The sequence below is a fragment of the Uloborus diversus genome, chromosome 4, assembly GCF_026930045.1.
Source record: "Uloborus diversus isolate 005 chromosome 4, Udiv.v.3.1, whole genome shotgun sequence".
Lineage (NCBI taxonomy): Eukaryota > Metazoa > Arthropoda > Arachnida > Araneae > Uloboridae > Uloborus > Uloborus diversus.
This window is the reverse complement of record NC_072734.1, coordinates 185,730,258-185,751,171: the sequence shown is the minus strand read 5'-3', so window position 1 is coordinate 185,751,171 and position 20,914 is coordinate 185,730,258. Positions and strand designations below refer to the sequence as shown.

The following is a 20,914-nucleotide window of genomic DNA, read 5'->3' as shown; positions in this document are numbered from 1 at the left end:
CTCACTTAGATTATAAATTTTCAGAAGTCAAACTTGATCAAGTAGATTCCATCACCTTTTATTTAAATTGCTTTCCATCAACTCTAAGAATCTAATAAAGTATTTAATAAACAAGCAAATATTAAATATGTATTAATTTATTCAACCAAACATCAAAAATTAAAATATCAATGAATTCTATCAATTTATGAAGTAAAAAACCTTTTTATCAGATTATTAATTACAATCTCGTGTATTTAAAAAATTGAGTATTTACTTTGAATTTCATAAAAAAAATCTGTTGTATGCTCAACAAACATATGTTGACTTTCAAAAGCTCATTGATTGCAGGTATTTTCACATCTGATTCAGTGTGTTTAGATGCAATTCAAAATAAGGTTACTGATTGTTTTCAAGTAAAATGACCAATCCCTAAGATATCTTTTAAATTTCGGTCCCCAAAGTATTATTTTTTATGTGAGTTAAGGGCTGAAAGTCCTGAATTTCTGCTAAATACATAATTTTACATCAGATATAGCTGGAGCAATTTTTTCCCTTAGATACAAGACCTGTGCTTCATTTTATCTTAAATGAAATTATTTCTTCCAGTTTTGAAAAACATAAATATGAGGGTGTATCAAAAAGTAAGATAACAAAACCTCACAGTGTTTCAATGTCATGTTGTTTATAGTGCGACTGCAAACGAAAATTTCAGAAGATGGAGAAATTGACTGGTTGGTAATTTGGGGTTAAAGTAGTTGTTGAATAGATTTTTGTTTCCAAAGAATCACAGGAAACAATTGGATTAGATGCGTATCTTTGCTGCACGGCTTAATATGGCTGCAGTTAGGTATAATGCTCTCAATGCTTCTTACGAGTTATTTTCACTGCCTGGATTAAGAGATATTTTTCTCTCTTGGATTGTTAAAAAAAAACATCTACAGGTGTTAATTTCAAGATAAATCACAGCCATCTTAACACAAGGCCTGCGCGCTCATTCAACATGGCCGCCCGTGAAGGCGGTTTGTTTACATCTCATTATAGCTCTACCGTGAATAAAAATTTAGATTTTTTTATAATCCATTAAAAAAAAACAGTTAATTTTAACATGAAATACTCCGATACATCTCTAAATTAAAAATTTATATCGTTCGAGTTTTAATATCGACACAATAGTTCTTAAATAGTAAACTAAATTAAAATTCATGCATGACACATTACATATTATATTCGTAATAAATATATAGATAATGAATAAAAATGAAAATTTTAATGGGTAAAAAGAAAATACACTTCAACTTCAAATCATAATGCAAAAGAAAGTACGAAATAAATTTTGCTTAATGTAAATTGTAAAATGATTAAGACAGACTGGGAAGATAAACGGGAAGTGCATATTTCTTATTCATAAACTAATAAATATTTTGCATTTTTCACACGAATGATTTACAGTAGTATTGATTTCCTTTGATAAAAATACAGACAAATGAAAAAAAAAATAAGATGGAATAAAATAAACCAATATTTAGCCATATTTCTAACTGTTACAAACAAAAGAAACAGTATACATTTTTGAGAGAAAAATCACTCCAATACCCAATAATAATTACAAAACATCTGAACAATTGAAACAAACTAAACAATTGGTATAAAGGACAATACTGATGCATATATTTCAGAGTAAAAAATATAATTAGATTTATCATGAGTTATCTGTGAGAATTTTTTTTTTTTGGAGAAGTTATTTAACAGTATGTTATAAATCGTTTGCATAATATTTCTCAAAATCAAGAAAATGGTGTGAGCGCTAAGCTTGTAATGGTCATGTACCACATTTCTAATGCATGGCTCGCTAATAGTTGTTAAAAGCTTTAATTCATTTTCATTTGCTATGAATTCCTCCAAAAAAAAAAAAAAAAATCCACAACATTTTAAAATACATTTATACAAATAGAAGCTGGGTTTAAAAGAAAAAGTTGATGTTTTTCAAAAGTCACGATTTCATGTATCTATTAAACTGCACTCTTCAAAGAATTCATATTAAAAAGCTCCTTGAAATTTTAGTTACAAAAAATAATCATTTACCAAAGTGAGGGCAAAAAGCTTCGTCATTAAAATCGAAAGTAATAAATGTGTATTACATGAAAAAAAAAACATAAATAAAATGTGTACCTTTTAATAATAGAGTACAGTACCTTACAGAAATAGAAACTGCTTTAAAAGTTAAAACAGTTGCTCTTTTTAATGAACCGCGATCTAATGTATATATTAAACAGCACTCTTCAGCCAATTCATGTTAAAAAGTTCCTTGAAACAATAGTTACTAAAAATAATCATTACGCAAATTGAGGGCAGAAAAGCTTCGTCATTAAAATCGAAAGTGATAAAAATATGTAGCATGAAAAAACATACATAAAAATTCGTCCCTTACATGTAAAAAATCCTTAAAATATTATTTAACAAGTACAGTAAAACTCCTCTAATACGGACACTAACAAGACAAAATTTTTTGTTCGCAATAGAGGGGTGTCCGCATGACAAAGGTTTAATACCTTTTAATTTTACCTTAGAATCGAGGAATTAAATACTGTCCACATAGGAGGGATTTTACTATATTTATTTTTATTATCAATTCTGCTTAAAAATAACCATTGGTAACTACACTTACCTTCTTAACATTTTTTAATCCAACAATAGTAGCTTCAAACATATTTGGAGATGTTAAACATTTGATACGTTAAATTTTCACCACCAAAGTATCCCAACGGCTTATAATGTAAACTTGACGAAACGTAACGATTCAGCACAGTCAAATACAAAGAGCAAAAAAGAAAACATCATTTCAAGTCTCCATAAAGACAGTTGATAACGTATTCACACATTTGGAATAAATATTACTTTGCTATTTGATACTAAAGTTGTAAGATGAAATACAATATTGCATCCGCAACGAGCAGCTACTTGAAGTCCACAACACTGTTTGAACTAAAGGGGTTTTCCCGCTCAAAGCCTCCTTGAGGTCACGTGACATCGATTGCGCAATACAGCGCGTAGGCCTGATATATAGAAGGCTGTGGATAAATACAGAAGCTCTGCTATTCCGACAGTGATTTTTTCTTTGATGCTTGCCATACATTGACTTACTGGTGAGACAAAAGTTTCAACAGCTGTGGTGATATAAATAATATGTTTGTCTGCTTTACTGCATTGAATATCTGTTTGAATTTATGGCTCATAAGTTTCACCCAGAAAGCTTGTTACCTTATTGTTTCAACTATTTTTGTATAAGTCACGTAGAAATTTTATTTTTAAAAAATGTTTGAGAGATTTCATGTTTAAGATTTTTACTTTATGCTCTAAATTATGAATGAATACTTGCTTGAAAAAATAGCTATACAAAAAGCAAAAATTTCATTTACTAAAAATAAATAAAATTAAACGACTTTTTAAAGTAATCAAATTAAGCATTGAATATAATGTCGTTACAAATTCGTGACGCATAAAATCATAAACTTTTGAAAATTTTATATATGAGGCAGTGAAAAGCAAAGGGATGTAAGTGGAGATTTTCAAGTTTTGAGTAAAATGCATTTAAATTTGTGGTCCTAGGTAGGCTTTTATTGCAACATTTTACCTAACAGAGCTACTAGTACTATCTCTTGCCCCAAGACAGAGGAGAGGTTCACCTACCATTTGCATAGCTGCCAACATGCCAACTTAAAAAATCTTACAATGTACGAAGTGGTTATATTTCTACGCTTTTGTGACCATTAAGTATTAAAATTTAATCTTTTCAAATCCTTACCTTTACTTGATCTTCGCTTTTATAAGCAAAATAAATAAATAAATAAATAAATTTTAAAATAAGTAAATAAATAAATTTTTATTTCTTTGATCTTAAACTTTGAAAAGTTGCTGACTTTGCAGCTTTTAAAAATTGTCTGCCAAAAAATTGTTTAAAACAATAGTTTTTCTGTAAGTTCTTACAGATTAAAATGTTCTTCATTTTGTTATCCAATAAAGAAGTGCACAGTTCTCGTACAAAATCGTACAAATCTGCCATAAGACCGTACAATCGTACAAAACGTCCAAAAATCTTACCATGTACGGCTAAATCATAGAAGTTGGCAGCTATGCATTTGTACCGGTTATTTCCAAATTTTTAATGTTGCCACTTACATCCCTTTGCTTCTCCCTGCCTCATATAATTTTAGAAGAATGTTATTTAGGGGAGGAGAAAATCTCACCTTGGATTGAAACTTTCAATTCTTGCTTTTAAAATGCTTGCACCGAGCAAAACAGAAAGTTCTGATAAGCACTGGCTTCCAGCAGTTGAAGTCAAAATATTTTCACAAGTCTGTGAACATTTAGTAACATTTTATTGTTTCTCAAAAATAAATAAATAAATAAAATAATAATAAATAAATAAAGGAAATTCAATACTTTCTAAAACAAATATTATCTTACAAGGGAATAAAATATGTCATCCAAGAAAATTTCCAAGTACTGCTTGAATATCTTTTTTCCAATGCCTTTGCAAATCCTGGGCAACTGAAAAAAAAAAAAAATATAAACATAAATTCTATCTTTTTGAGTTAGAAGGATTAATTTCCCCCCTGAATTCTATAAAATATGAGCAATAAAGACCTTGTTGCGTCATTACGCTACAGACAAGCCTTGATTGTTTAACGGACTCTAGAAATCGTCTGCGAGCCTCCGAAGAACAACTCAACGCAGCATGCGCGCCTAGCTCTGTTTTTGGTTTTAGCTTGTTCGCCCACTTGCTCGAATATGGTTGTGTTTTTGTACAGCTCCCGCAAGGGAGCATAGCTTTTTTTTACAACAGGGTATTCGTCCCTAAAACTTGAACAGCTATATTGGTTAGCTGAAAATGATTACTGGAATCATGTTGTAAATATGTGTAAATAGTTTATAAAGTCTTTTTTCTAAAAGCAATTAGTCTTCACTGAAAACAAAACTTACAGTCCACTTAGAATATCACCAAATCAGACCTTCACAGCAAAATTTGTACTGTGAAAATTCCTCAAAAATGCGATGTTCATATGTGAAATTACAATACTATTTGAAAAGCATTAATGCTAAGGATTTGTTTTATCAACAGCATAAGGGGTATATCTTTTCACCCCCCCCCCCCCTCCCCTGCTAAAAACTTCAATCACCCTGCTCTTTGTACCAAAAATACACTACTTAACATTCTTGACAAATTATATTTCATTTGTTAATGACATAAAATTACATTTCATAAATAATAGTTCATATATCATCGTAAGCACATTACTAAATGCAATTTCCTCACATGTGCAATCATTGTACATGGGTAAATACTTAAAACTATATTATTGTTGTGAAAGTAAACTTTTAAATATAGAAAATAACTTCATTTTACCTGTTTGCAAAGTGATTCTAACAGACAAACATGATGAGTATAATGCCTGTGACTGACAGCTTCATGTAGAAGAGGTAACATTTCACAAACATGAGTGGCTAATTCATCAATTTGAGATAACTCTCCAATTAAATGAATGCATCTGAAAAAAAGAATTTTCACATAAAAACATGATTTATATGTCACTAGTGGTACCCGCACGGCTTTGCCCGTATTAGAAAAATTAAAAGGCCTTTTGGTTCGCCTGTATATTATTTACAAATAATGTATGGTGAATTTTCTCGCCAATTGGCTTGTACCCATGTTACGGTTCCACGTTATGATAATTTCGTATCTCGCCAATTGGCTTGTGCCCATGTTACGGTTCCACGTTATGATAATTTCGTAATTTACTCGTCCATCTTATGATAATTTTGCTCGAGAAAATGTTCTCAAAATTGGAACAGAAAAAGAACCAAATCGAATTTTTGAAAAATCGCTTCGAGGTGCACACCCTCATGCTACAAACTAACTTGTGCCAAATTTCATGAAAATCGGCCGAACGGTCTAGGCGCTATGTGCGTCACAGAGATCCAGACAGCCAGACATCCTCCGGACAGAGAGACTTTCAGCTTTATTATTAGTAAAGATAACAACATTCATATCATGAGTGGCTTCTTTTGTAAATTCATATTTATATTCAAGTTTTAGCTTGCACAGAAGTTTTAGAGAGAATTATTGAAAGTATGGAAATTTAAATCAAATAGAAATATATGAACCAAATTTCAGTATTTGGTTAGAGATCAATTAAAATCAGAGGCGGCGAGAGAGGCTTAAAAGTGTGGAGGCAATTTTTTTTTTTTTTTTTGAAGTTGAAGACTATTTTAGGCTATCTTGAGTGACTGTGCGTGTGGGGGGGGGGGGGCTTCTGATGTTCTCTCGTGTAAATGTTTTGGAATTGTAGTTTTAAAAACGCCGTTTTTGTAGAGTTTTGTCAACGTTTGGAGAACGGAAAGGAGTTTCCAGGGGTGTTCCCTTAACTTTTTTAAAAATAAAGCCTAATTATTCATCTTTACTAATAATAAAGGTGAAAGTCTCTCTGTCCGGAGGATGTCTGTAGGATGTCTGGATCTCTATGACGCGCATAGCGCCTAGACCGTTCGGACCGATTTTCATGAAATTTGGCACAAAGTTAGTTTGTAGCATGGGGGTGTGCACCTCGAAGCGATTTTTCGAAAATTCGATGTGGTTCTTTTTCTGTTGCAAATGTAAGAACAAAAATATCATAAGATGGACGAGTAAATTACGAAATTATCATAACGTGGAACCGTAACATGAGCACAAGCCAATTGGCGAGATACGAAATTATCATAACGTGGAACCGTAACATGGGTACAAGCCAATTGGCGAGAAAATTCACCATACATTATTTGTAAATAATATACAGGCGAACCAAAAGGCCTTTTAATTTTTCTATTACGGGCAAAGCCGTGCGGGTACCACTAGTAATAACAATAAAAATGAAGAAGTCTGGACTGTCTTTGGTAATATAAGGTTGAGAAAGGCTTTTCCCGGGAAAAAAATCTTAAACTGATGTCATAAGGACGCAAATTAAAGCCATCTTTATCAAACTTAGAGCAAGGGGTTTGGGGTTCGCTCCCAGAAGTTCTGCAAAGTTTAAATAGTTTTTTAAACATCTTTTAAAATGTTATTTCAGACTTCTCTTCTTCCGACTTAAAGATGAACAAAAGGGTTCGCAGGTTTTCCTAGTTTTTTTTTTTTTGAACTGAAACCCTAAGAACTCAGTATAAAACTTCCTTTGGGGAGTTCAGAAAAAAATCTGAGGATTTTTTTTCTAAGTTGGAGCTGTTGGCATAAAATATTATTTTATTTTATTTTTATTCTCGGTCCACAGCCGATAATTTAAAGAAAATAATTTAAAGTTAAGTGTACCTACTTTAAGCCCAGTCTGGTAAAAGTAGAACTTGTCAACTAGTTGGTGCTGACACTTCAATCGACGATTCCCCCACGCCATAATTAATGGCGACTGTTTACTGAAACCATCGAAGATTGCATGTCTCGATGTGTCGATTCAGAAAAGTTGAGTTGTCACCTGATTGATTCGAATTAATTCCACTTGTTGACCGCACGTGCTATGGAGAGGAGTACGAATATTCGCGGCAGTGGAATAAAAAAATGAGTGATGGTCGAAGTAGAAGTTAGTGTGGTGACGTCATCGAGGCATGGAATCTCATTGGTTGATAAAACATATATATTGTGGCGAGTGGCTGGCAGCAGTCGCTCTTCTCTCAACGATCCCCAGTTGTTGTTTTGATCGTGAAGCTTAGTCCGGCTCACGTGTGGGGGGTTTTTTTCCCGCGATGCTTGCGGGGGTTTTTGGTGGTATGTGAAATTAAATCTTCCAAGTCCTGGAATTAGTATGAGTCCAGGTGAAGAAACATTTGTGTTGTGTCCGGCTAATTAATATTGCCGGGGAAGTGAGTTCCTATGTGTCTACCTGAGATGTTCACCGATCTACGAATTGTCTAATGTTGCCTTTCCATTACGGACATTCCTGAAGTGTGATCCGGCGGACCTTTTGTGTGTCTTCGAGTAGATCCTTCGGAACAGCCAGCGACTACATCGACATTTTGGTGACATTTTTCCTTTATTTACTGGAACCACTTTTGTTATGATATTTTGGGGGTGTTACTTTATGGGGATGTTATAAAATTCTAGTCATATTTAATAAATGTATTTTTCTGAAACATGTTTTTTTGCTTGTCTCCAACTTGACATTACACGGCCAGTTAATGTTGGCTTAGTTTAAATATCTTAACCTTTGGATTTTAAACTTAACTTTAATTATGCCAACAGGAGCCTTAAAAACGCAGTTTTATGCTATCTAGGAGAATTCTTTTATTACAGACATATTTATGAAGACATATTTTACTTCTAGAAAGCAGCTTAAAATATTAAAAAATTATGTTCGAAATAATTTGCAATTTTAACTAACTTTGAGAATATTAATCAGATATATGGCTGCCTCACTTGCCAAATCGACTAACTCCATAAAACAAAAAGTAGAGAACAGTTATGAAGAAGATGGTGTTATCCATAGGAGTGAATGGGCCCTCGTGTTGCATTTTCTGCCATCGCAGGATCAGAAATGTACTGAACCAAAACTTTACTATAAATTCACATGCTAAACATTGATAAAGTACTATTAAAGCAGAAATGAGGATTTTTTTAAAAAGTGGAGTTAATCGATTTGGCAGTTGAGGCATCCATATATCATCGATATTGGTATACGAGAAAGTAGGCTTGTTTAGTTCTGGACGGAACTTTTTGGATGTGTGTATGCAAAGAAAAAATCTAACAATCAAGCAGAGTATGATGTTGCAAATAGCCTATTTATCTCTAAGTGGTAAAGTGAAATTAATTTCTGTGGGGCATTGGTTTTACACATATTTATGTATTTATTTATACATCTACTTTTTAAAAAAAATTGCGATTACTTTACCAGATTTTATTAAACATTTTCAAAGATCAACATAAGAATTGTTATACATTAAAAAAAATGTATTGTGAGACAAAATTAAGAGAAATATTCGGAATTATTCTCGGCAATATGGCTCTGTATTGTTAAGAAATCTTAGTATAAAAGCAGTAGATTTTTGTTTTTAAAGTTACAGTCGGACCTCCATATCTAAGTAGCAAATTGCCGGAAAAAAATTTGATGTACAGAAATTTTGATATATATAGAAGCGATCTTAGTTTTTCATAAAAATCTGCTAAAACATTAAAATTAAAAATAACTTTCGCCAACTGTAATGACGTTTCATGCTTTTGAGTGAGTTTTCTGCAAGTTTCAGTACTTTTATTACGGCTTTTCGATTTCTCATAATAGCAGGAACTCTGCACGCGGAAATACTAAATTTATCCGAAATGACAATTTTGTGCCTTCATATATCTTCATTCTTCGGCAGTTCAACTTAATCTGCAACATTAGGGGATTTTCGTTTTAACAATGTGATCGGGAGAAAAGTAAACAATCAATCTACTTAACTTAAATAATTCTCACTGAAGCTAAAAAGACTAGGAATGATAATCAACAGACAATAGGGATAGCTTGAAACTGTATTTACTGTATTACTGGTTGCAACTCAGATTTGAAATAACTTTGAGGGAATTTAAGAACTCCAGAACGGAACAATGCCCTATCGGCACACTAGAGGTGCGACATCGATGGCAAAACATCGATGTTTTAAGACATCGATGTCAGAATTAAAACATCGATGGTTTTGATACATCGACCAAAAAACATTGATGTTTTCAAACATCGATGTGTTAAAACATCGATCTTTTTATCAATGTATAACATACATTTTTGAGTATACTACACTAATTTAAGCAATATAAAAGAATACGTACCCGACGAATATATTGAAAGTACTGAACCTCAAATCATGAATATAATTTAATAAGAATAATTTTGCAACATCTGGTATTATAGTACGGCAAAAATTGATAATAAGATAAGCACCGATTAATACAACTAGTTATAGTAATAAGGAAATACTGAATGAAACAAAAAGTAAATTTACATCAAAACCGAATCTAAGAAAAATGTATCATAGCACTTACTGTCAGTTTAATGATGAGAAAAAGTTGTGCTAATTATTTTAAAAATACAAAATTAATTCCAACAATATTATTTTTAAGAGCAAGAAATATGTGTTGTACTGTTAGTTCATAATTAAACACAAATTGTAAGTAATAGAGGGGCGACTTGTTGGGGGAAGTCGATAAGTAACCCCGAATATTGGTGTTGATAGTTTGGAGAAAAAAGAAGTTTGTTTACTTTGTCCTCCAGAAGCGCATTTCGCTTTTCGCAGACAATCCCACCAGTCAGAGAAACAGCTCTTTCCGATGGAACAGAAATTACCTTCACTATCAAATATTTTAAAGCAACTTTTACCAACTCTCTCTTACCAGTTATAATTTTCACCCTAGTAATGTATAGAATATCCCTTTAGTTTAAGAACTGGGGCCTTGAAATAGACTGCAAGTTCTGGCACCAGATACCAGTGTCAGGTTCTTCCAATAGCTTTGACCTCTTCCTCACTCTCTAGTTAATCTTTTACTATCTAGTAGTGATCTTCCCAAATATCATCCTTTACACAGAAAAATTGATCTTATAAAATGGGTGCAAAAAAATTATGTTTATTATTTTGGCAACTCCATAAGTGAACTTAATTACCTAGCGAGAAAATTGGAGTAAATTTTATAATTTTCAATTAAAATACAAAAACATCGAAACCAAAACAGCGAAAGAAGAGCATCGATGTTTTAACAAAAACACCGATGTTTCCAAAACATCGACATTGATGCCACACCCCTACTGCACACCCCTCAACCCCAGATTCCTTGCGCGTTTTGTAGCAACCTTAAGTGAACATAATTTTCTGCCCTAATCTTTATTTTTCATGAGACAAACTGTCTAAAATGGAAAAAAATCTACGAACGTTTCGAATTTTTTTTTCGATATATAGAGAGTTTTTCGAAACAATATTTAGATAGAAACAATTTTTTTATGTAATGGACATGGAAATTTGGCGGGACTTTGATATATAGAAAATTTTGATATGTGGAAGTTCAATATATGCAGGTTCGACTGTACATGCATTTTACAAATGAAAATTAAAAATTTAATATTTTTAGGAGTAATTCTTTAAAATGATACAAATTACTGCGTTCAACCAAATGGCTAGGGAAGTTTTGTAGCAAGGAGCTTTTTTTTTTTTTTTTTTGAAAAACAAAAATGAAACAAAAATTTTCAACACATTTAGCTATCTTTCTTAAACAGGAATGAGAATTTGCCATTTTCTATGTGGATTCAAAAAAAAAAAAAGTTCCTAAAGAAATTTTTTTAAAAAAAAAGCTCAGTTCTTTCTAGAATTTTTCATGGTTGGGACAATTTTCATATACTTCTGAAGAAGATTTCCAGCACTTTAACTGAATTTTCTTAGTACATGGCGCAGATTTAAGAACAATTCCATTTCGGATTCAGGCCAACATCAAATACTTGCTTTGCCAAAACTTGTATGCCATCAATTTTCTAACATCTTTTAAATATTCTGATTATTTTCAAAAGTTAGATAAGAATTATTTTCAAAAGTTGGTTACACACAAAAAAAAAAAAAGAGGAAAATATTGTATCATATTATCCCTTAAATTAGTATATTTTATTTATTTATTAAAATTTTTTTTAATTATTTTTTTACCTTAACTTTAGTCATTATTTTCTTTACAAAAATTTGGAAGAATAGTAAATTAACTTTTTAATGATCCATTCATTTCAAAATAAATTATTTTTAGAAAATAGAAGGATTATTTTTGAAACAACTGAATTTTTATGCATGAGTAAATATAGATTACTTGAAAAAATTAGAAAATATGCAGAAGAAAATAATACTTCATAATGTACTATATTATCGCCAAAATATTGCATTGCCTTTTTTAATTCAAAAGAAAAAGGGTTTGTGGATTAAAATACATCCAAAAATAGTTTTTGTTGGATACCATTTTATCTGTAATTCATTGAAGACCTCAACAAAAAGATGGGAATTCAATAAAATTTACTGCAAACTATACGTTTGTCCATAACTAAACGAGCCTTCTTTAGTATATGTCAATATCAATTTCTAACAGAAGGGGTATCTTTCTCTTGCTTACGTTATGCTCCAAGTTACTTTAAATATACCTATTTAAGAGTTAAGGCTATTTTTAAAAATAAAATATAAACAACCACTAAAGGAAAGTTTATTTAAAAACAATTAAAAAGATTCATTTTTTAAAAAACTGTTAGGGGTCACATTTCAGTACATTACAGGGTCATTTCACAGTAATTTAGACATTTACGTAGAGTCCATAACGGAACCTTTTTTTGCCATAACTTTTTAATTTACTGTTTGATTAGCATATTATTTTATTTTAAGATTTTCCTACCAACACACCAACTCAAATTAAAATAATTTGCAAATCAAACAGTAAATTAAAAAGTGATGACAAAAAAAAAAGGTCACGTTACAGACTCTACATAAATGGCAAAAATACCGTGAAATGACCCTACAACAATTTTAATGATTTTCCTGAACAGGAAACAATTATGTTAAATGATATTCCTGTTCAAAACTGGAATACTATAAAAATTTTTTTTGATATTTATGTATTAGTATGTTTGAAGTTTGTGGGAATGAATGAGACAAAAACTTACCCATCTGCTAATTCCCACGGTTCGGGTGGTTTTCGGAATTTGTGATCAGAACAACCACCTCCTCGACCCATTTTTGGAGCCAGAGAGCCACATGAATACATCTGTGGAAAAAATGCATGTTATGTCAAAACAGGGGCGTAGCTAAGGGGGGGGTTTTGGGGACAAAACCCCCCCCCCCGAAAAGTTAGTCTCAAAAAAAAAAAAAAAAAAAGAGAAAAAGAAGAGAGAAGAGAAAAAAAAAGAAGAAAAGGAAAAAATTCCAAGCGATTATATATATATATATATATATATGTATATATATGTATATATATATATATGTATATATATATATGTATATATATATATATGTATATATATATATATGTATATATATATATATATGTATATGTATATATATGTATATGTATGTATATATGTATATGTATGTATATATGTATATGTATGTATATATGTATATGTATATATATATGTATATGTATATATATATATATATATGTATATATATATATGTATATATATATATGTATATATATATATGTATATGTATATATATATATGTATATATATATATATGTATATGTATATATATATATGTATATATATATATATATGTATATATATATATATGTATATATATATATATATAAAAGAAGTAACCCCCCCCCCCCGAAAGTCGGGTCTAGCTACGCCACTGTGTCAAAAAACAGATTAAAAGAGAAAGAAATTATTTTTTACGTGAGCACAATAGGAGATGTCCAAAAAACTTTGAAAACTGTATTCTCCACAAGCTTGACCTTGTTCATTATGGTATTACAGAATTAAAGTAAAAAACACTAGGTTGGTTGATATGTAGATGTTGCAGTGATTTAAACTTGGAGATAATGATTCATATAGAGAAAGTGGAATTTTACAAAATCACCGATAGCTTGGTGAACATTTTTTACTAGTGCTATAGATCAGGGATCTCCAACATATGGCCTGGGAAAAAAATTTGTCGAACCCGCGTGAAGCTTGCAAACTGAAAAACATTTTACTTAAATACATTTTTTGAAGCAAGGTAAAGCACAGTATCTTCCGAAATAAGTTATTGAGATACTTGAAAGAAATCCATTTTGGATTCCATACTAGCAATTGGGAAGTGTTGGAATTAGATTTTTCTTCTTTTTTTTTTGATGCTTTATTTTTAGCAGAAACCAAATAAGCAAGCTTGTACAATAAAACTTACAGTACAATTCAGTACAAAAGTGCGAAAAAAATGAAATTTTGCAGTTTCTGTGCTTTACCTTTCCACAGCAGTGTAGATGTCTGCAGTGTCTGAAAAATAACTCACATTAAAAGTATGTAGAAACTTAGAGAAGTAACTTTTTTTCTTACTTCTGTACTGTGCAATAAATTTACTTTTGCAAATAATAGGTATGTTTTTATTTGTACTATTCTTTTTGAGTAAAAACTTTAGAAATTATGCAATTTTAAAAGTTTACACTAAAAGTAAAGTAATTACGGATACAAGGGACTCTTCACCGGTAATTTTTCGAAAATGAAGTCCAAAAAAAAAAGCATATTTAGGCAAGTTTCATTCAAGGGAGGTTTGGGTTTTGGACCCTATCCCTTTTGGAAGTCCAAAACCCTTATGATCAATATTTTTAAATCAGTATAGAGAGTAAAAAGTAAGCAATAAAAATCAATCGCCCCTCCCTTGAAAAAGTTCTGGATCCGTCCTTGTTGTATGGAAAATATTATTATAACAAAAACATGCATAAAATTAATTAATAAATTAAAATTTATACTTGTTGATTGGAGTGCAATTCCATATCATTATCTCTCATTCTTTTGACAACTCCAAAGGCAGCAGGACTTTTATCTATCTGACCATACTTTTCAGATTCAGACGCTTGGTTTTCAACATTTTTTAAACCATCAACAATTTGAGGTTTAATTGTCAAAAAGGCATCTACTCCTAAAGAACATGCATAAGAAACTTATTGTTAAAATGCAAATATAAAAGACCAAAAATGTCATTCTGAAACCTTTTCTCTCTTTAAATATAATTTCTTAAACTCAATCTTTAGAGAGTAACAAATTACGACAAGGCATGTTCATAAAGTAAGGGCCGTTTGGTCGTAGGAAAAAATATACTAATAAGAAACACATTTTATTGGCACATTTAGTTAGCTACCAACCTACTTCACTTCTCTACATAATCTCCGTTCACTTCTAAGCATTTTCTGTACCTCTGCACTAGCTTCTTTAAAACCCCTGCATAGAAGCTTGCCGCCTGAGCATTTTTGGTACCCCCCCCCCCTTGTACACAGTTTGTGGTATCCAAGGTTCTATGCAACAATATTGTAGACAGTAGTGAGTCCAAGTTGAGGAAATTGTTCAGTCAGGCCATTAACCACCAAACGACGATCAGATCGCAGTTTTTGGTTCACTTGCGAAATGATTTCATCGGCCAGGATACTGAGCCTGCCACTCTACTCTTCGTTATGGACACTTGTTCGTCTTTTTTTTAAAAATCACCGCACCATTTTCTAACCTTTCATTCACTCATAATTGTAGGTCCGTAAACTAGGCATAACTTCCGATGAATTTCAGCAGCCGACGATCCTTTTGCACACAAGAATCATATCACAGAACGGGATCAACGATTGTCACTAACATAATTGTTTGCATGCACGAACAAGCAGAGAACTTCAGAATCATATTGCTATAGCTTTGCAATGAATAAGTAGATGGCGCTGCAGGAGTAAAACTGTGTTCCAAAGTGCCAATATTTAAATGTAACCAAACGGGCCTTACCTTATGAACATGCCTCGTACAGTAAAACCTGTCTACAGTGACACTGTTGGGACCTAAAAAAAATATCGTAATAGACAGGTTATCGTTATAGACAGTTTGATTATTCATGCTGACATTTTGCTGGGGCCAAAAAAAAATATTGTTATAGACAGGTTATCGTTATAGACAGTATCGTTATACACAGGTTTCATTGTATACATATTTTAAAAAGAAAGAGATTAGAAAGGCTTAGGTGAGGTTAAAATATGTCAACACATTATAGACTCGAATTATAGATGAGTACAGTCAAATTCACTTATAACAAGAGCAAAGGGACCGCGATATTTTCTCGTAAAAACCGAGTGCTCGTAAAAAAAACGGCTTCATGGAAAAAATCATAAGAATTCATATAGACGCTCTTTTTTTATACCACTTCAAACAAGCTGGTTAATTTGCTTTACACTTATTATTGTCTCTCTTTTTTTTTTTTTGTTATTATTTCACGATGAATACTCATGATCCCGAAAAATATTGTCATTTACACCCATCTTCGAAAAAGGTTTGAAGTTTTTCTGCACAACAAAAGCAGTTGAGTGTATTGAGAGTTTTTAGCGTCAAATTTTTCTTATGTCTTTGTCGTCGTCACGTTCATTATTTTTTTCATCTGCATTAGCATGACTTACAGCTACAAAAAGTCAGTCAACAAGCAAATAATTTTTAAAAGTTTCTCATCTGTACTAAAAAAAAAGGTCTACCATCCCTTGTTCTCAGGATTTATTCTTCTTAATTATAATAATTAACCCCAAGAAACACTAATTCAAAACTTTCCTCTTAATCTCATTACTAAATTTCGGTTGACTTCGGAATGTTAAAAGAATTTTTCCAAGAAAAGATTAACTGAGTCAACCAAAAGAAGTCAACAAAACTTTTATAAATTACAAAGATACTGCTTGCTTGAGCAGGGTTTACTCGTTAAAAGCAAGTATGCTCCCATAGACTTAACATCGTACCAGCCAAATATTTCTGATTTCCTCTTTATGTGCCAGTTCTTGTTATAAGCAAGTTTGACTGTACTATGTAGCCTGCCTTTTAAGGAAGATGTCAGGAGATATTTTCTATAAGAAAACAATTTATTTTCAATTCTCAATTCACAAAGGAAACCTTCTTCTAGGAAAGAACATACATGAAGGAATAGTAGAAATGTGGTTCCAACCCCAAATTGCTAATAAGCACTAAGTTAAAGGCCCTAAGGCAGAACTACATGCAACATACCAACAGCCTGGTTATGACATCCAAAAACTGCAATTTTGTTCTTGTCAGTCTGGAATAGTCAATAACCGAGCCGGAGGCAGATGTAATCTCATTGGGGCTGAGTCACCCAACAAACTGGTAGCTAAAATAAATTTAGCACATCAGTGAGAGTCCACAGCAATGGCACCATTCAACTCGTTAATTGGAGGCAAAGTTAGAGTAATAAGAAATAAGTTACCTAGCCTCTAAGCCAGGACCATATACAATATACCAGCAGCTTGACTATGATGAATAGAGGCTGCAGTTTTGTCTTTGTTTACGAGTTCAAAATGAATGTTAGATTCCCCTTAAAAAAAGCAAACTAACCACATTTTGAAAACTCAACTAAGGAGTCTAAAAGGAGAGTTCCAAAAATTAAAAAAACCAAGCTCATGCAGAAATGCCGACTATTTATTTTTGATTCAATTGTATTTATTTATTGTGATACAGGCACAAAAAATGGTCAAATGATTTTTTAAATTTCATTTTAGATTCAAACAGGTTCATCATTTTGAATTTTTCAGAGGTGTGGGAGCAAAATGTATAAAATTAATGCGTCTTATATCAAAAAGAACAAAAGCCATGCCTACTTATATGTTAATAAATTAATTTCTCAAAGCTAGGGGTGCAATTAACCACTCCTGGCATCCCTAAATGAATCGTTTATTTCAGAAACCACCTAAGGGACAAAATATTAAAAAATGTGTTTTTGGTGGCACTGTACAATTTAAAGGTAAATACATCTTTTAGTTGTAAAAATAAAATATGTGCCATATCAGCAATGCTTTTTGGCAGCCTTGAAAATAATCCGTTTATTTCAGAAAGAACCCAAGCTCTTCGGTTCTTTCTGCGGTAAATTTCACTCGTGAGGGTTGTCCTCACCTGTTTTGTGACTCGCTGTTTTGTTTGATTCAAGGGTTACCTAAAACTGAGTGGTTATTTTACGTGAGCTTTCGGTGAAAATTGGATTTATTTTTTATTTTTTATTATTACATTATACAGTTATCAAGCCAAGTCAGACAGTTCAGATGATGAACCTAATCCCAAGCGTAGGCGTGGAGTTGTGGACGAAGAGAAATACAAACGGAACATTATTCGGAATGCTAGGCTCAAAGGACTGCATTACAAAAGAAAAGAAGTTCCCAGCAAAGCCCTGCTGAATGATGTAAACAAATTTTAAAATTTATCAGGTTTTGCACAGTGAAATTTTTGTTTCAGGTCCCAATCAACAACAAAAAAAAGATAGAAGATATGAAAAAGTTGATGAAATACACTGTTGGATATGAACCCTTCTATGACACTATCATCCAATGGCCAATAACTGACAAGGAGTTGCCAGAAGCAAAATAAGTGAATAATCCTTTGTATATAGATATACTGTAGCTCGTAGTCTACTTGTATTTTTCGATTTAGGCATAGTAAAAACATTCTTTTTTATACTTAAGTGTGTCTATTACTTACCTTTGATACCAAAACAGGTAAAAATTAATGGTTTGACTTAATTTCAATACTAATTTTTAAAAAATTACTTTGGATACACTCATTTATTGCAGAAACCACCTAAGTGCAATTTTTCAAAAATTTATACCTCAAAAACTTAATGGATTTTTTTTTTAAATAAATAGATTATCCCAATAGCATGTTTTTGATTTGGTAAAAAAATATTTGAAGGAGTCTAGACCTATAATTAAGCTGCAAAACAGTTTTTTTTTTTTTAGTTTTCCGAAAGTTGAAAAAAGCACACTTAGGTGGATTCTAAAGTAAACGATTCAAATGATGGTTGGGTTCCAAAGTCTACAAAAGAAAATGCCAGATTCGTTAAACAATTTTTAGCAGAAAATGACAATATTAATATTATTACCTTTTCCCAAAACTTTTTTAATCGACTACCTAAGAGGAGGTGTTATAAAGTCAGCATTCAGAATTTCATTTAATGCAATAAAATTACTCAATTTTAAACAATTAAAATTAAAACAGCTTTATCAGAAATGAAATTAAGCTTTTTGTAAGCACTGTTTCATCAGTGTAATTTTCCAATTGATCTCTAAAACAATCAACAGACTTCCAAGACAAAACATGGTAGATGGCAGTACCAACAACTGCCAGTCAATTTTTTGATCCAGAACAGAGGCCAAACAACTCCTACTCCTCAAGAGGTATTGATTTGTTATAGAAACATGAAGAGCTTAGTGACTATGACACTTTTCACTGCAGGGTTCCCCGTACCTACCACTATTTGTGGTTTCAATAGTTGGATGGGACAATTGTGACTAAGACAGATTTCACGCGCATCAGTCATCATTGATGTATACAGCAGTCTTTTAACCAGCTGGTATCGAACCGGTGACTAAAAATTGGAGTTCTAAAAATAAAGAAATTTTGCACATTTTGAAGAGAAAAAGGGAATTTTGTCTATTACTCATCCTTTCCTCATCCTATCAGTTAACGGGTATCATCAGATCTTTCGGTGTCTGTTACTGGGGGTCCAAGCTTTTTTGGAATACAGCAAGTGAAAATAGAATTAACTAACTCAGAGGATCCAGAAGCAGCCAAACATTAGTTGAGATGTAGTTGCATGAGAGAAAAATAGTTTAAAAAGTCTAAATACATTTAAAGGCTTAGAAAATTTAGTAAACCTAAGAGAAATGTCTTAAACATGTCTGCCACTGGTGCCGTTACACTAATTCGTAATGTTATGAATTTAAATTAAAATTTATACGCTTCTTAAACTCAATGTCAATACATAAATTAAATACTGAGATTCGACTTACCATAAGCTCTTACCACATTAGCTAGTGCCCCAGAAGCTCCTTGCCGTACTGAGGGAATCCCATCTTTTAGGTTCGTGAAAAACAATGGATACAGTTTATCCAAAACGTTTCTAAAAATCAAGGTACAGAATAAAATTTTCTGAAATAAATAAAAGAAGAAAAGTATTCTAATTTAATTGCTCAGTTTTTAAAAGTATTAAGTTTAATCGACATATTCAAATAAAAATACAAAGAGGAAAAAATTCTCCTTTAATGAACAAAAAAAAAAGATGTGACAGCTTTTGAAATTGCTTTACTTGGTCGACCTCAAAAATAAAATTTATTTCAAGTGACGCATGTTCAACAACCAGATACATGAACAAAAAAAAATCTCTAAAATTTCCCCAACAGATAGCAAAAAAATAACCAAAAAAGGAAAATTTTTAAATCCTCCCATTACAGGAAAAGCCTCAAAACAAAACCTAGAATTTTATTTGTTCATATTCAAGAAAAAAGATGGCAATAGATCTTTCATCTCAAAGATTTTCTTTACACTACAAATGTTAACAAAAGCAATGTTCAACAATGACTGATCGACAATGAATTTTTAATTGAAAGCTTACCTACATTCTAGCATGCAATTGGTTTAAAACAGTTATAATTCACGTTCTAATTACCTTGGAACATCCGAACAAATTTTATCTGATGCAGAAAAATCAGGGGTTTCTATGGATATTTTATTCAAATTGTTTCAGCATTTTTTTGCCTATTATAGAAAATGCCATTTTCGGGTCCTAAAATTAAAATTCTAACAGTACGGTACTGTTTTTGCCTTTGAACCCCACCCCCCATGGTGCCCTAGTACCTCTCTACCAAATTTGGTTGAGATCCAACGTAAATTGTAGATTTTTTATAGGGAACATACATATATACACACACATATATGTATCCAAATATTCTGTTTTATTGAAATAGATTCATTAGTTAATCTTGTTCTGACAAACTGAAAAGCCTTTGATGATAACCATGCAAATCACAGTCATACTTATGATGGATTTTGTTATTTCATAAACACTTATTCAATAATAGAGTCATTGGAAAATTCACAGCTAAAAATTTAATATGCACCAATGTTGTTGTCATTAGCACAAATGATGTGAAATACGAAAAACAGTTTGATTTTTGAATTGAGAATTCTATAGAACGGTGCAATTTTTACACAAGTTAACAGGTTTTTAACTCAAGAAGTTTTAATGAATGGTATATCATGAATGAAATCAGTGGAAGAAACCTATAGATTAGGTGACAGTATTTTACTATTATGTACAGCTTATAGTAAAATTCTGGAGCAACATGCTATATTGTATAAAAAAGAAAGTTCGGAATCACAATAGTTTGGTAACACTATTATATATAACCCTAGCAGAGCACTTCAGACTAGACCATAATGTA

The 20,914-nt window shown here is 31.7% G+C and overlaps 1 protein-coding gene across 1 annotated transcript in view; it reads right to left on the bottom strand.

Moving 5' to 3' along the window:
* The window catches only part of LOC129220102 (uncharacterized), a 60,867-nt gene that overhangs the window by 1,592 nt on the left and 38,361 nt on the right, over nucleotides 1-20,914 (bottom strand). The window contains exons 11-17 of the mRNA XM_054854443.1: nucleotides 19,484-19,593; nucleotides 14,432-14,601; nucleotides 12,645-12,745; nucleotides 5,387-5,528; nucleotides 4,447-4,530; nucleotides 4,227-4,336; nucleotides 6-91 (exon numbers count right to left, since the gene is read on the bottom strand). Of these exons, the coding sequence (XP_054710418.1) occupies nucleotides 52-91; nucleotides 4,227-4,336; nucleotides 4,447-4,530; nucleotides 5,387-5,528; nucleotides 12,645-12,745; nucleotides 14,432-14,601; nucleotides 19,484-19,593 (757 nt within the window). The 3' untranslated portion in view covers nucleotides 6-51. The remainder of the gene's footprint in view (nucleotides 1-5; nucleotides 92-4,226; nucleotides 4,337-4,446; nucleotides 4,531-5,386; nucleotides 5,529-12,644; nucleotides 12,746-14,431; nucleotides 14,602-19,483; nucleotides 19,594-20,914) is intronic.